General features: G+C 41.1%; 1 protein-coding gene across 3 annotated transcripts; it reads right to left on the bottom strand.

The window, feature by feature from the left end:
- Positions 1 to 773: 773 nt before the first annotated feature.
- Positions 774 to 11,422, bottom strand: stm (starmaker). 3 transcript variants are annotated; one of them, XM_085446363.1, is made up of 16 exons: positions 11,341 to 11,421; positions 10,502 to 10,560; positions 10,228 to 10,245; positions 10,018 to 10,050; positions 9,853 to 9,888; positions 9,720 to 9,749; positions 9,596 to 9,625; positions 9,417 to 9,458; positions 6,627 to 6,656; positions 6,470 to 6,520; positions 6,346 to 6,378; positions 6,142 to 6,162; positions 2,978 to 3,721; positions 2,615 to 2,671; positions 2,426 to 2,475; positions 774 to 1,029 (listed from the first exon to the last, which is right to left on the bottom strand). In XM_085446363.1, the coding sequence occupies exons 1-15, from the start codon at positions 11,349 to 11,351 to the stop codon at positions 2,465 to 2,467; spliced, it is 1,206 nt and encodes a 401-aa protein (XP_085302489.1). In that variant the 5' UTR covers positions 11,352 to 11,421; the 3' UTR covers positions 774 to 1,029; positions 2,426 to 2,464. The 3 variants fall into 3 exon arrangements, with proteins under 3 accessions (XP_085302489.1, XP_085302490.1, XP_085302491.1); XM_085446364.1 differs by lacking the exon at positions 6,142 to 6,162 and having other exon boundaries at positions 11,341 to 11,422; XM_085446365.1 differs by lacking the exon at positions 9,853 to 9,888.
- Between the last annotated feature and the right edge of the window lie 804 nt (positions 11,423 to 12,226).

The following is a 12,226-nucleotide window of genomic DNA, read 5'->3' on the forward strand; positions in this document are numbered from 1 at the left end:
GAGGAGCTTCTATCCCCAAGCCATCCGTGCCCTAAACACACACACCCGCCCTCTCACATCATCTATAATTGACTGAGACACGACTCTCTTCCAGACACTAAACCAAGGCACAATGTACATTTCAATTCCTTTAATTTTAAATATGTTTATATTGTCTATCCTGTAAAATAGTCAGATGTCTATTCATATTAATGTACAGAATTCACCTGCTTGCTGCTACTACTGCACATTCACCCAATGTATATACTATATATATATATATATATATATATATATATATATATATATATATATATATATATATATTATGTTCTTCCTCTACAGCCCCCCCCCCCCAATTTTTGCACATGTCGAGGAGCGTGTCAGGCTACATTTCACTGTGTGTTATACTTGTATAACTATGCATGTGACAAATAAAGAACCTTGAACCCTGCTCTACCACATGAGCCGCCAGTCATCAGTTATTTTTCTAAATAATGAATAAAGCACACACTTGTTGGTCCTTTCCGATCTCAGTTCTGCTCCAGCTTCTGAACAATAACGTCACATTTTATGATAAAAATGTGTGACTGAAATCACGTCATTACTGGTTCAGGGAAGCATGCTGACTGTTGGAAGAAAGAGTCGATGAGGTTTCGACAATTCAAACTTTATTAGCAGTTCCTCTGTATACACCACTGACTGGTTTTTCACGTCCTTAAAAACATTCTCTGTAAATTAAAGAGGGACTTATGTACATGTTAATGTGTGAAATCAGACACACAAAACAGATCTGAGCTCAGCAGCTGATTTAATATTTCTGCAGACAAGAAGCTGGAAAGAGAGACACATGGCAGAAAAGAAGACAGTCAGCAGGTGAAAGACATTTCCTTTTTTAATCTGAGAAAACCAAAGAAGCCAGAGGTTAAAACAGACACTGCTAGAAAATGGGGAGAGGAAACAACAGTTGGCTGAACGTTGAAATTCATGCAGTTTAGGTTGTTGAAGTCATGGCAGCTGGATTCCACTGTGGAGGCTGTGGGCTTGGCTCTGTCAGGAAACAGCACAGAAAACCTCGGTTCACTTCATACTGCTTCACTGCTCAGTGACTGATTCAAGTCTATCTGGGATGGACTCTTCACAGTAACAATTATTACATATGGCCTGCAGCCACTCCACTCCCCTTTTCCTTCTCTATCAGGTGCTCATTCTCCTCCTATCCCTATATCCTCCTCTGTCACATCAGCCCTCTGCATGCCCCAATTTACTACACCCACAAACCTCCTCTGAGGTCTTCCTCTTTTCTTCCTATAGCTTCAACTTCATCATCCTTTATCCGATATATCCACTCTCTCATTGATTTCTAATCCATCCTGCTCATCCTAATATCTTTAACTCCAAACCATCCATCACAGCAGGTCTCACTACTATCTTCGAAACCTTCCCTTTCATTGCTGCTGCTATGCTCTGTCACAAATCGCCCCTGATGCTTGTCTCGACCCTATCTGCACTCTCTTCTTCACCTTTCTTTGGACCACTAAGCCCAGGTATTTAAACTCATCTGCCTTCACTGTCTGTATTCCTTACATGTCTCCCTCTCATTCACATGTATTCTTGCCTTGGTTTTACTCACTTTCCTTCTCTCTGCAGAGGCATACCTGGAGAGAAGAGGCTCAAGGGAGCAGGTAGAGGATTGCATTGGGAGGTCCATGTTCTCATCCCTTAGCCTGTCCATCACCACAGTAAACAAGAAGGGCTCAGGGCAGACCTGATGTAATCCCACCCCTACCTTGAACTCACCTGTCACCCTCTGTCCTCATAAATGTCCTGCACCACCATCCTTCCCTACACATACTTCCTCATGCAGTACCATAGCTACTCTCAGCAGCTGGTGATCCACAAAGACACAGCGAACACCAACCTTCTCTATAGTTCTCTCCATCAACACTCTAAAAGCAAACATCACATCTATAGAAGCTGCAAACAGTCACACTTTCGTGAAAACAAAATTAAAAAAATGTTCCTTGAATTGGTGAAAAACGAGTCAGAGGTCTCCAAATGATGTCAGTAGAAAAGTAAAGTTTTTTTCTAATCTGTACACATTATTTTTGGAGTCAAAGGAAGTTAAATTTAGTACTAGTATAACTAGTATAAGACATACTCTAGCACTTAGATTCTAATGAGCATTTAATAACGTTAGATTGACTACATGAAAGAAATGACACATTATTGTTGAAAATGCACTTATTTTTCTCAAGATATGTCACCATCTGGTTTGTTAATGTATGGTTCCTTTAGCATGAACATTTTCAGGATCTACTCCTATGTTTTATAGGAAAAGGATACTCTGGGCTTCGGAGAACTTAAATAGGTCCCATGTGTTTTCCTATAATCTGTGATTATGGAGAGGTTTGTCTCCATCAGTGAAAACAATATGGTGTGGTACCTGCAGTTGCTGAGCTCCCACAGCTCAGAGGCGAAGCATCTAACTGGTAGCTACAAGAAAACACAGATGTTCATTTTTACTTCAACAAGATGTAAAACACTTCATGTTTCCACTTTGTGCTTCTCAGAGAAGAAGTAGATTTGACTCTGTCTGAAATGTGATTGGCTGCAGATGTGATATGAAATTTACCCTGTTTGGTGACGGGGGTGGCATCATCTGATTGGTCCAGTTCACCAGCAGGTGTTGCTGTAACAAGAATAAGAATTAAGAACCTGTGGCTCCCTTCATCTGAACTTTTAGTCTTATTGTCTGCTTCCTCTAATCCCAGTTGAGATGTTCAAATGAAACTCATCTAATATCTGTGTGAATGTTTTCCTTCATTAGCATCTTAAATCTTTGTCTATTAATGACTTCAAATTCTTTAAGTTGGTCTTTGAACTCTTCAAGAGTGTTTTCGTTGTCAGCCTCTGATTTTTCACTCTGGATTTTCTGATTGTTGTTTGGGACCACATGAATTTGTGACATAAATCACACCAGTTCATCATTTTTTACCTTCAGTGGAGTCCAGACCATCATCAATTTCATCAGGTTCTTCAGTATCTGCATTTTCAGATTCATCCTTGAAATCCTCCTCCTCCTCTTCCTCCTCCTTTATCTCTTGCTCCTCCTCATTTCCTTCCTCCAGTTCCTCCCGCTGCTCCTCCTTCTCATCCATATCTTCCTCTTTCTCTTCCTTTTCATTATCTAACTCTTCCTTCTCCTCTTCTGCCTCATCCTCCTCTTTATCCCCATCTTGCTCTTTCTCTTCATTTTCCTTCTCTAGCTCCTCCTCCTCTGACTCGTCCTCCTCCTTATCCTCCTCTAGCTCATCCTCCTCCTCTTTCTCCTCCCCTAGCTCATCCTGCTTATCCTCCCCTAGCTCATCCTGATTATCGTTCTCTTTTTCCTCCTTCTCCTCCTCCACTTCTTTGAACTCCTCCTCATTCTCCTCTTCTGTTTCTTCCTCCTCAGCCTCTTTCTCCTCTATCTCCACCATGTCTTCAATCTCACTGTTATTCATTTGGCTGTCTTCTTCAGCTGGAGTTTCCTCTTTGCTGTCCTCTTCTATGATAGGCACCACCTCCCCCCCCTCCTCCTCCTCACTGGTATCTTTTTCACTCGTTTCATCTCCCTTCTCCTTCACTTCCTGCTCTTCATCACTCAATGCCTCCCCCCCATCTTCTTTGTCACCATTAGGTGCTGGCTCAGACTCCGTGCTGGTGTCGGCGCTGTTTTCGGGCACAGACTCTGCAGTCTCTGTGGATTGCAGATAATAATTATGTCTGTGATGAACATGAGGAATAAGCTCATTGTCCTACAACTGTGCTTACACAGAAAGTAAAAAAAAACTTTGTTATGAATCATGGATTCTGCTTCAATAAGAGCTGTAACACTCCTCATCATTTAAAACACTTCCTGAGGACGTCACCCAAAGGTTGGAAGGAGGACACATGCTGGACTGGTTTTGCTTCATGCTGCACTCCCTCATTTCTTAATGATTGACAGACCTGATGATCATCCCACCAGGTAATGTGTGCCAGCTCTGAGTTGTTAATTGCTCAGATATACTCATATTAATAATCATCATATTAATAAATTAATAAATGAGCTTTTTATTGCTGACTTCCTAAAATTGACGAGACTGGCATTTGGCTTAGAAGTAAAGTGAACCTTGACATGCACATTTCTGTGGCTGACATATCAATGACATAGTCGGCACAGACCAGGACCCCTTCAGAATTTTACTTGTTAACAACTTTCCAGCAGCTACAGATGCACTACACTACTCAAGTTTGTTAAATGGGAAAAGGTGTGGTTCTTATACAGCACTTTTCTACTCTACTGGAACACTCAAAGTGCTTTAGTCAACGCATATTGTTGGGGAGTAACGGAATCCATGTACCAGCTTTACGTTTTTAAATACAAAATATGAGTAACTGTTTTCCGTTACAGTTACTGCTTAAATAGGTGATAATTAGAACACAGTTACTTTGTTGAAATAAATGGATTACACGGCAGTCATTACCTGTTTCATATGTTTGGCTATCCCCTCTCTAATTTTGGTAATTCCACGCATTGTCCTAAACCCAAACAAAACATGCAATAAGAAGCTCTAATGTACGTGTCCTGTTAATGTTGGTGGTGTCAGTTACACAGTGGACCTGGAGCCAGCACAACCGAACCAGCAGTGCACGGGCAGGAATTCATTTCTTACTTGGAAATTCCGACACCACTTCACGTTTAAAGAAGAAAGGAATGGGTGAAATCTGAGCGTTCAATGCAACCCATATGGAAAAGATATATATAAATCTTATAAAGTTTGTATCTGTCTTGTGTGAAACTTGTATGAAAAGCATACAAGAGTGAAAACAGATATAAGACCCCTTGAAGAATATAAGTTTTTACTATTTCTTTTCCATATGGGGAAACTCTGTTTGCCAACAACCAAACTGCTCTCAGCGTCAAAAGACTTCAACCTAAAGAAACATCTGGAAGTAAGTTCTTTTTTAAAAACTGATGTTAGCATACTGCAACTACCTTGTAGTATATTTGATGTACTATTGCTGTGTGATTTATTACTATTACTGAAGGCTGCATTACAACCTGCTAGCTGCAAATAATCATGTGCAGCTCTGGAAGCAGACAGAAAGAAAACATATTACTGATACAGAATTTTCTTTTTCTATATGAGATCACTGCAAAAAGTGCAGCCTTGCCTAATGTCCACCCTACTGTTACTCATCTTATATTAGGTTTAAAAATCTAGTTGATATTGCTTTCAGAACTGCACATGATTACTTCCAGTTAGCAGGCTGTTAATGCTATCCATCAAGTCTAACAGTTTGCAGTCTATGAATTAACCTCAGCTAATGGCAGCTAACGATGTTAGCTGGGTGGCAAGTAGCCTTTAGTAATAGTAATAAATCACACAGCAATAGTACATTCATGTAGTTGTAAAAAGCATGACAACATATCAAGTAATCCATAATGTTGAGAATACTTTACAGATATTGAGTAACTTAATGGAATATGTCACAAACTACATTTTGGGCCATGTATTCTGTAATCTGTAGTGGAATACATTTGAAAAGTAACTTTCCCAACACTCAACACAACTTATTCACCCATTCACATCCATTCTTACAAACTCTCGTTTCTATGTCTAAGCGCTTTCACAGCCAAATTAATGAATACAGGAGTAGTTTGGAGTAGCTTTTCTTATGATGATAAACTACTTTTCTGTTAAAATATCTTACACAAGTTAAAAATAGTAGCATATACAATTACAATACAGTAGTTACTCCGGAACAGTTTGAAATTAAACAACACAAAGAGTCAAAGGAGGTTAAACAGAGACGTGTGAAGCATGTCCTGCTTTTAGGAGGAACAGTCTTTATTGCTGACTGTTATCATCCCTTTAACGCTTTGGTGTCTATCACATTGATTTTCTATTTGTTCCTCATTCCTCCAGTGTGCTATTTTTAAAAACCAAACCACGCCCTAACCTTGTGTATCAGTCTCCTCTGAAGGATCAGAAACAAAGGTAAAAATGTTTTTCCTTGTATGTTTTTAGAAAAATTTAACTTCCTTCATCTCTCAGCTTGCTTGCTTGCTCTCAGTCTCAGTCCATCAAGTTTAAGAAAGTTTAAGAAAACTAAAGACAAGAAAATATTTACCATTTGACTGTTCTGCAGCATCTATGGAGATAAACATGTGTAAAGACGTGTACAAAGTAGATTCTTTGTGCTTTGTGACATTTTAAGCAACATTTCAAAACTAACTCCTTCCTGCATGCTTAAGCCAAACCCACCAACAAATATGAAGAGATTTCCATGCTTTACTGGGTTGTAGTCAGCTGGACAGAGAGGTGAAAACATTACCTTCAGTTTCTTCAGGAGAATCTTTAACGTCACCTGAGCAAGATATAAATAAAACTTGAGTGATGCTTTGTGTGTGTTTCATCATTTGTGTCTCAGCATGAAACAACAGACTGTCTCCTCTCACCTTCATTGCTGTCAGCTGTAACATCAGCTTCATCACTGATGTCTGAACCACCTTACATGAAAGAAACAGAGTGAGAACAAAATCTGGGTAATTATTTGATTAATTCAGACTTCAAAGTGGATTTTAAGTTAAAATCAGCTTTATTACACTCACTGACCTGGTGGCTCAGTGGCATCAACTGAAGGAGCTGAAACACACAGAATGTTAAATGGACTGATTCTTGTATAGAGCCTTTCTACTCTCCTGGAACCCCTTAAAACATTCACATGTTCACATAAACATGCTCATCCTTAAGTGCTTTGTATTGAACATTCACACACATTCATAATGCGAATGGAGAGCAACTTGGGATTAGTATCTTGGCCAAGGATATTTGGCATAGAGACTGGAGCAGCCAGGGATCAAGCCACTGACCTTCCCATTAGTAGATGATCTGCTCTACCTCCTGCTACAGCAGTCCCATAGACAGATAGGTGAACACACACACAGTAATTAATGAGTTAAAAAAAAAAATCTCAGGTAAAAAAAACAAACCCTTTCATCCCAGCAGGAGGTCTAGCCTTTCAAGCTTGAGTCCTCTACCAGAGGCCTTGGAGCTTGAGGGTCCTGCACAGTATCGTTGCTGTACCTAGGTTTGCACTCTTCTGGACAGAGATCTCAGATGTTGTTCCTGGGATCTGCTGGATCCACTTGCCTAGCTTTGATGTCACTGTACAGAGTGCTCTGATTACCACTGAGACCACAGTTACCTTCACCCTTCACATCTTCTAGAGTTCATCCCAACTTTTTGTGTTCCTTCTTCCTGATGTTGCTTTTATTTCATATAGCTACATCTGATTATAGCCATCTCCATCTGCTTCCTGCTTCTGCTTCCTCTGCGCTCTATTTATGCACTGCCTGCTGGCATCTTACAGTGGCTTGCAAAAGTATTCGGCCCCCTTGAACTTTCCCACATTTTGTCACATTACAGCCACAAACATGGATCAATTTTATTGGAATTCACGTGAAAGACCAATACAAAGTGGTGCACACGTGAGAAGTGGAACGAAAATCATACATGATTCCAAACATTTTTTACAAATAAATAACTGCAAAGTGGGGTGTGCGTAATTATTCAGCCCCCTTTGGTCTGAATGCAGTCAGTTGCCCATAGACATTGCCTGATGAGTGCTAATGACTAAATAGAGTGCGCCTGTGTGTAATCTAATGTCAGTACAAATACAGCTGCTCTGTGACAGCCTCAGAGGTTGTCTAAGAGAATATTGGTAAATGGACTTGTTCTTATATAGCGCTTTTCTACTCTTCTGAGCACTCAAAGCACTTTACACAACTTGTGCATTCACACAAGCATATTGTTCTAAGTGCTTTCTAAGTAACATTCACACTCCGATGGATACATCGGAGAACAATTTGGGGTTAATATCTTGCCCAAGGATATATGGCATGCGGACTAGGTGAAGCCAGGAATCGAACCACCAACCTTCCAATCAGTAGACGACCTGCTCTACCAACTGAGCTACAGCCACCCAATATTGGGAGCAACAACACCATGAAGTCCAAAGAACACACCAGACAGGTCAGGGATAAAGTTATTGAGAAATTTAAAGCAGGCTTAGGCTACAGAAAGATTTCCCAAGCTTTTAACATCCCACGGAGCACTGTTCAAGCGATCATTCAGAAATGGATGCAATATGGCACAACTGTAAACCTGCCAAGATAAGGCCGTCCACCTAAACTCACAGGCCGAACAAGGAGAGCGCTGATCAGAAATGCAGCCAAGAGGCCCATGGTGACTCTGGACGAGCTGCAGAGATCTACAGCTCAGGTGGGGGAATCTGTCCATAGGACAACTATTAGTCGTGCACTGCACAAAGTTGGCCTTTATGGAAGAGTGGCAAGAAGAAAACCATTGTTAACAGAAAACCATAAGAAGTCCCGTTTGCAGTTTGCCACAAGCCATGTGGGGGACACAGCAAACATGTGGAAGTAGCTGCTCTGGTCAGATGAGACCAAAATGGAACTTTTTGGCCAAAATGCAAAACGCTATGTGTGGCAGAAAACTAACACTGCACATCACTCTGAACACACCATCCCCACTGTCAGATATGGTGGTGGCAGCATCATGCTCTGGGGGTGCTTCTCTTCAGCAGGGACAGGAAAGCTGGTCAGAGTTGATGGGAAGATGGATGGAGCCAAATACAGGGCAATCTTGGAAGAAAACCTCTTGGAGTCTGCAAAAGACTTGAAACTGGGGCGGAGGTTCACCTTCCAGCAGGACAACGACCCTAAACATAAAGCCAGGGCAACAATGGAATGGTTTAAAACAAAACATATCCATGTGTTAGAACGGCCCAGTCAAAGTCCAGATCTAAATCCAATCGAGAATCTGTGGCAAGATCTGAAAACTGCTGTTCACAAACGCTGTCCATCTAATCTGACTGAGCTGGAGCTGTTTTGCAAAGAAGAATGGGCAAAGATTTCAGGCTCTAGATGTGCAAAGCTGGTAGAGACAGACCCTAAAAGACTGGCTGCTGTAATTGCAGCAAAAGGTGGTTCTACAAAGTATTGACTCAGGGGGCTGAATAATTACGCACACCCCACTTTGCAGTTATTTATTTATAAAAAATGTTTGGAATCATGTATGATTTTCATTCCACTTCTCACGTGTACACCACTTTGTGTTGGTCTTTCACGTGGAATTCCAATAACATTGATTCATGTTTGTGGCTGTAATGTGACAAAATGTGGGAAAGTTCAAGGGGCCGAATACTTTTGTATGCCCCGCTGTGATGTGCAGGATTGGGCATATAAAGCCTCTGTCACAGCTCTACGCTGAGCCAGAGGATCAGTCAGCTGCGTTTGTGTCTGACCAGATGTGCAGATTCTCATTCCTCCTTCTTTGTCTGGACATAAAACAGTAGACCTGCTCCTAAAACCTTCATCTCACCTTCATCGCTGTCAGTCATGGCAACACCTTCATCGCTGACATCTGAATCAATATACAGAAAAAACATGGTAGAGTTTGGATTAAGCGATGCAATGATGAACTGAATCACAGCTGTAATCTGGATAAGATTTATTTTAAATTAAGAATGAAAAAAAAATTACACTCCCTCCTCCACTGACCTGGTGACCCAGTGGCATCAACTGAAGGAGCTGAAGCACAGAGAGAGAGAGAGGAAGCAAAGGACAGGTAAGCACACGGACAGGTAAGCAAACAGCTAAGCAGAAAGATGAATAGAAAAGTTACCTTCAGTTTGCTCTTCACTTTCATGAACATCTGAGGAAACAGAAAAATAATTATGTATGTGTGTGTGTGTGTGTGTGTGTGTGTGTCTCTAGTGTGAAGTGTAAACAATGTGAAGTGTGTGTTGTATTGTTACCTGGCTCTGTTGTGACAGGTTCACTTGTCCTGCCACCTAAAAACAAAATCAACAGAATGAACAATAGTGTGTGTGTGTGCGTGTGTGTGTGTGTGTGTGTGTGTGCGTGTGTGTGTGTGCGTGTGTGTGTGTGCATGTGTGTGTGTGTGTGTGTGCGCGCACTACCATTCAGGTGCTCCAACAGAGGCAGAATTCTCTCTGGAACAGAAAAAAAAAAACCACTTTCATATATCGACCTCTGAGGTCTGTAGGTGGTACTCCAGCCACCACTCACCACCTCGGACACAGACTGAACACTGATTTAAATTGAATTGTTTTTGAAACGGCAGGATCAAAGGTCAAATCTTTAACTAATGCAAGCGACCTTATATTTACCATCTTCTGAGTTTCTCTCTGGAAGGAAAAGAAATGATGACATCAGACACACTGACCACATGTTTCATATCAAACATGCCACATGTAAAATCATAACTGATGACTACGGGCTTTTAATACTAATGACCCTTAATTAGGTCACTACAGTTAATTCAATCTGTAAAATAAATCTGTAAAAACACTTGAATTGTTAAATAATTATAATTTCATATGAAAATACAGACTGATAAACGTGATTGATTAATGATATGATGATAATGATGTCATGGCTTACTCTGGACTGGAGCTGCAAGTGAAACAGCAACAAGCGCAAAGAGCAGCAACACAGTTGACCTGCAAAACACACACACACACACACACACACACACACACACACACACAATTTTCGTTGCAAAGTGTGATTTGACTGCAGCCTGTTTGCATAATTTGACTATCTTGGTAAAAACATGAAGAACAAAAGCTTTTCGATGAATCGGTTGCTGTGGTTTTGACATGTTTTCGATGTTTTTGCTAATAGTCTAAATGGAAATTTAAAGCTAAACGTAAATCTGAACCCAGAATAGGGACAGATTTATCAGGAAATCTAATCAAAAGCCATAATTTTAGGACTTCTCTCTCAACACAACTGCAGGAAAGAAACTAAAGAACATGAAGTGATGAATGCCAGGTGATCAATCTCAGGTTAAATGACTGGGCTCCTTTGTGTCTCCTCCTCAGAAACACACAAAGCATCTATTCTTTACCAACATATAGCGAGCCAGCGCGGAGAACCTTTAAGGATCAGTGTGTTACTGTTGGTGAGAGGAAACAGGATTTATTCAGCCAGCAAACAACCGAACACGGCCTGAACTCAGACAGCAGCACCACACAGAGCCAGACTTCACGCTGTAGTTGACTTTGAAATTATTTCACCTCTCTTTGTTACTGTACAATGTGAATCAGATCAAAGGTTGAAAAGGAGCTCTTGAAAAACTCTGAGTCATCAGCTTCATGATTTTTTCCAGGCAGAGAGCAGGAGTGCCTCTTGAGCTTTGTGAAACCATTTAAAGCGGTTCAAAGTTTGAAGACAGTCTTGACCCAGCAGGCTCATGTGTAGCTAAAGAATGAACTCACCGCTGCAGCATGTCGGTAATCCGCAGGTTGATGGAAGCTCTGATCAGGTGAAACTTAAGTGTATTTAAACTCGACTGAAAGAGAGCAGCAGCTTTTTATACTCCTCCTCTTCCTCCTCCTCCTCCTCTGCTCCCTCCTCCGATCACCTGGGCATCTGCACAGACTCACTTTGAGCTTCTTTAAAAGTGCCCTGTTTACATTCAGAGCACAGAATTAAATCCAAATTATTCTAGACCCTGTGGTGAATCAGCACGAAAAGCAAAGAGATGCAGGGTTAGAACAGAACAGCATTCACTTATTGTTCATAATGAAACCAAAGTGGTGGTCTCAGAGCTTCTGCTTCCTGTGTGTTTTCCTTTAAATGACCCTTGGACTGAACTCCAGTTAATGAAGCCTTTAACTCGTTTCTCCTTGCAGAATGTTTTTTCATGTTTTCTCAACTTCAACTCCTCGTGCTTTCGTCTGATCAGCATTAAATTACTCTGAGCTGATTGTTATCGCAGCACCAACGTTTGAAACGTAACGCTGAGACAAAGCATTGTAACCACGTCTAACTGTTCCACCAGGAAATGTACAGAGATGTGTGTGTGAGCATGTGTGTGTCTGGAATGAATATGTCCTCAGACATGAACCGGTTGGACCACAAAAACAAAGAGCGTCTTCTTTTCCTCTTCACGTCTGTATTGTTGATCTTTTGTTTTTAGATCTTTTTATGAATCTGTATATTCATTTCTGCCCTCAGGAATTCGCATGATAAGGTGGGGCCAGGTTTCACAATGAGCACACCCGAAACCCTGATTGGGACCCACACCCAGTTTCACACCTTGGCTCAGGGGATTAGAGGATCATCAGGGGATCCTTTTGTCCCTCTGTGGAGGGATACTCC

Source organism: Copadichromis virginalis, linkage group LG22 (assembly GCF_057382275.1).
Source record: "Copadichromis virginalis isolate Kocher_CV1m ecotype Utaka linkage group LG22, C_Virginalis_male_GT1.1, whole genome shotgun sequence".
NCBI classification, from domain to species: Eukaryota; Metazoa; Chordata; class Actinopteri; order Cichliformes; family Cichlidae; genus Copadichromis; species Copadichromis virginalis.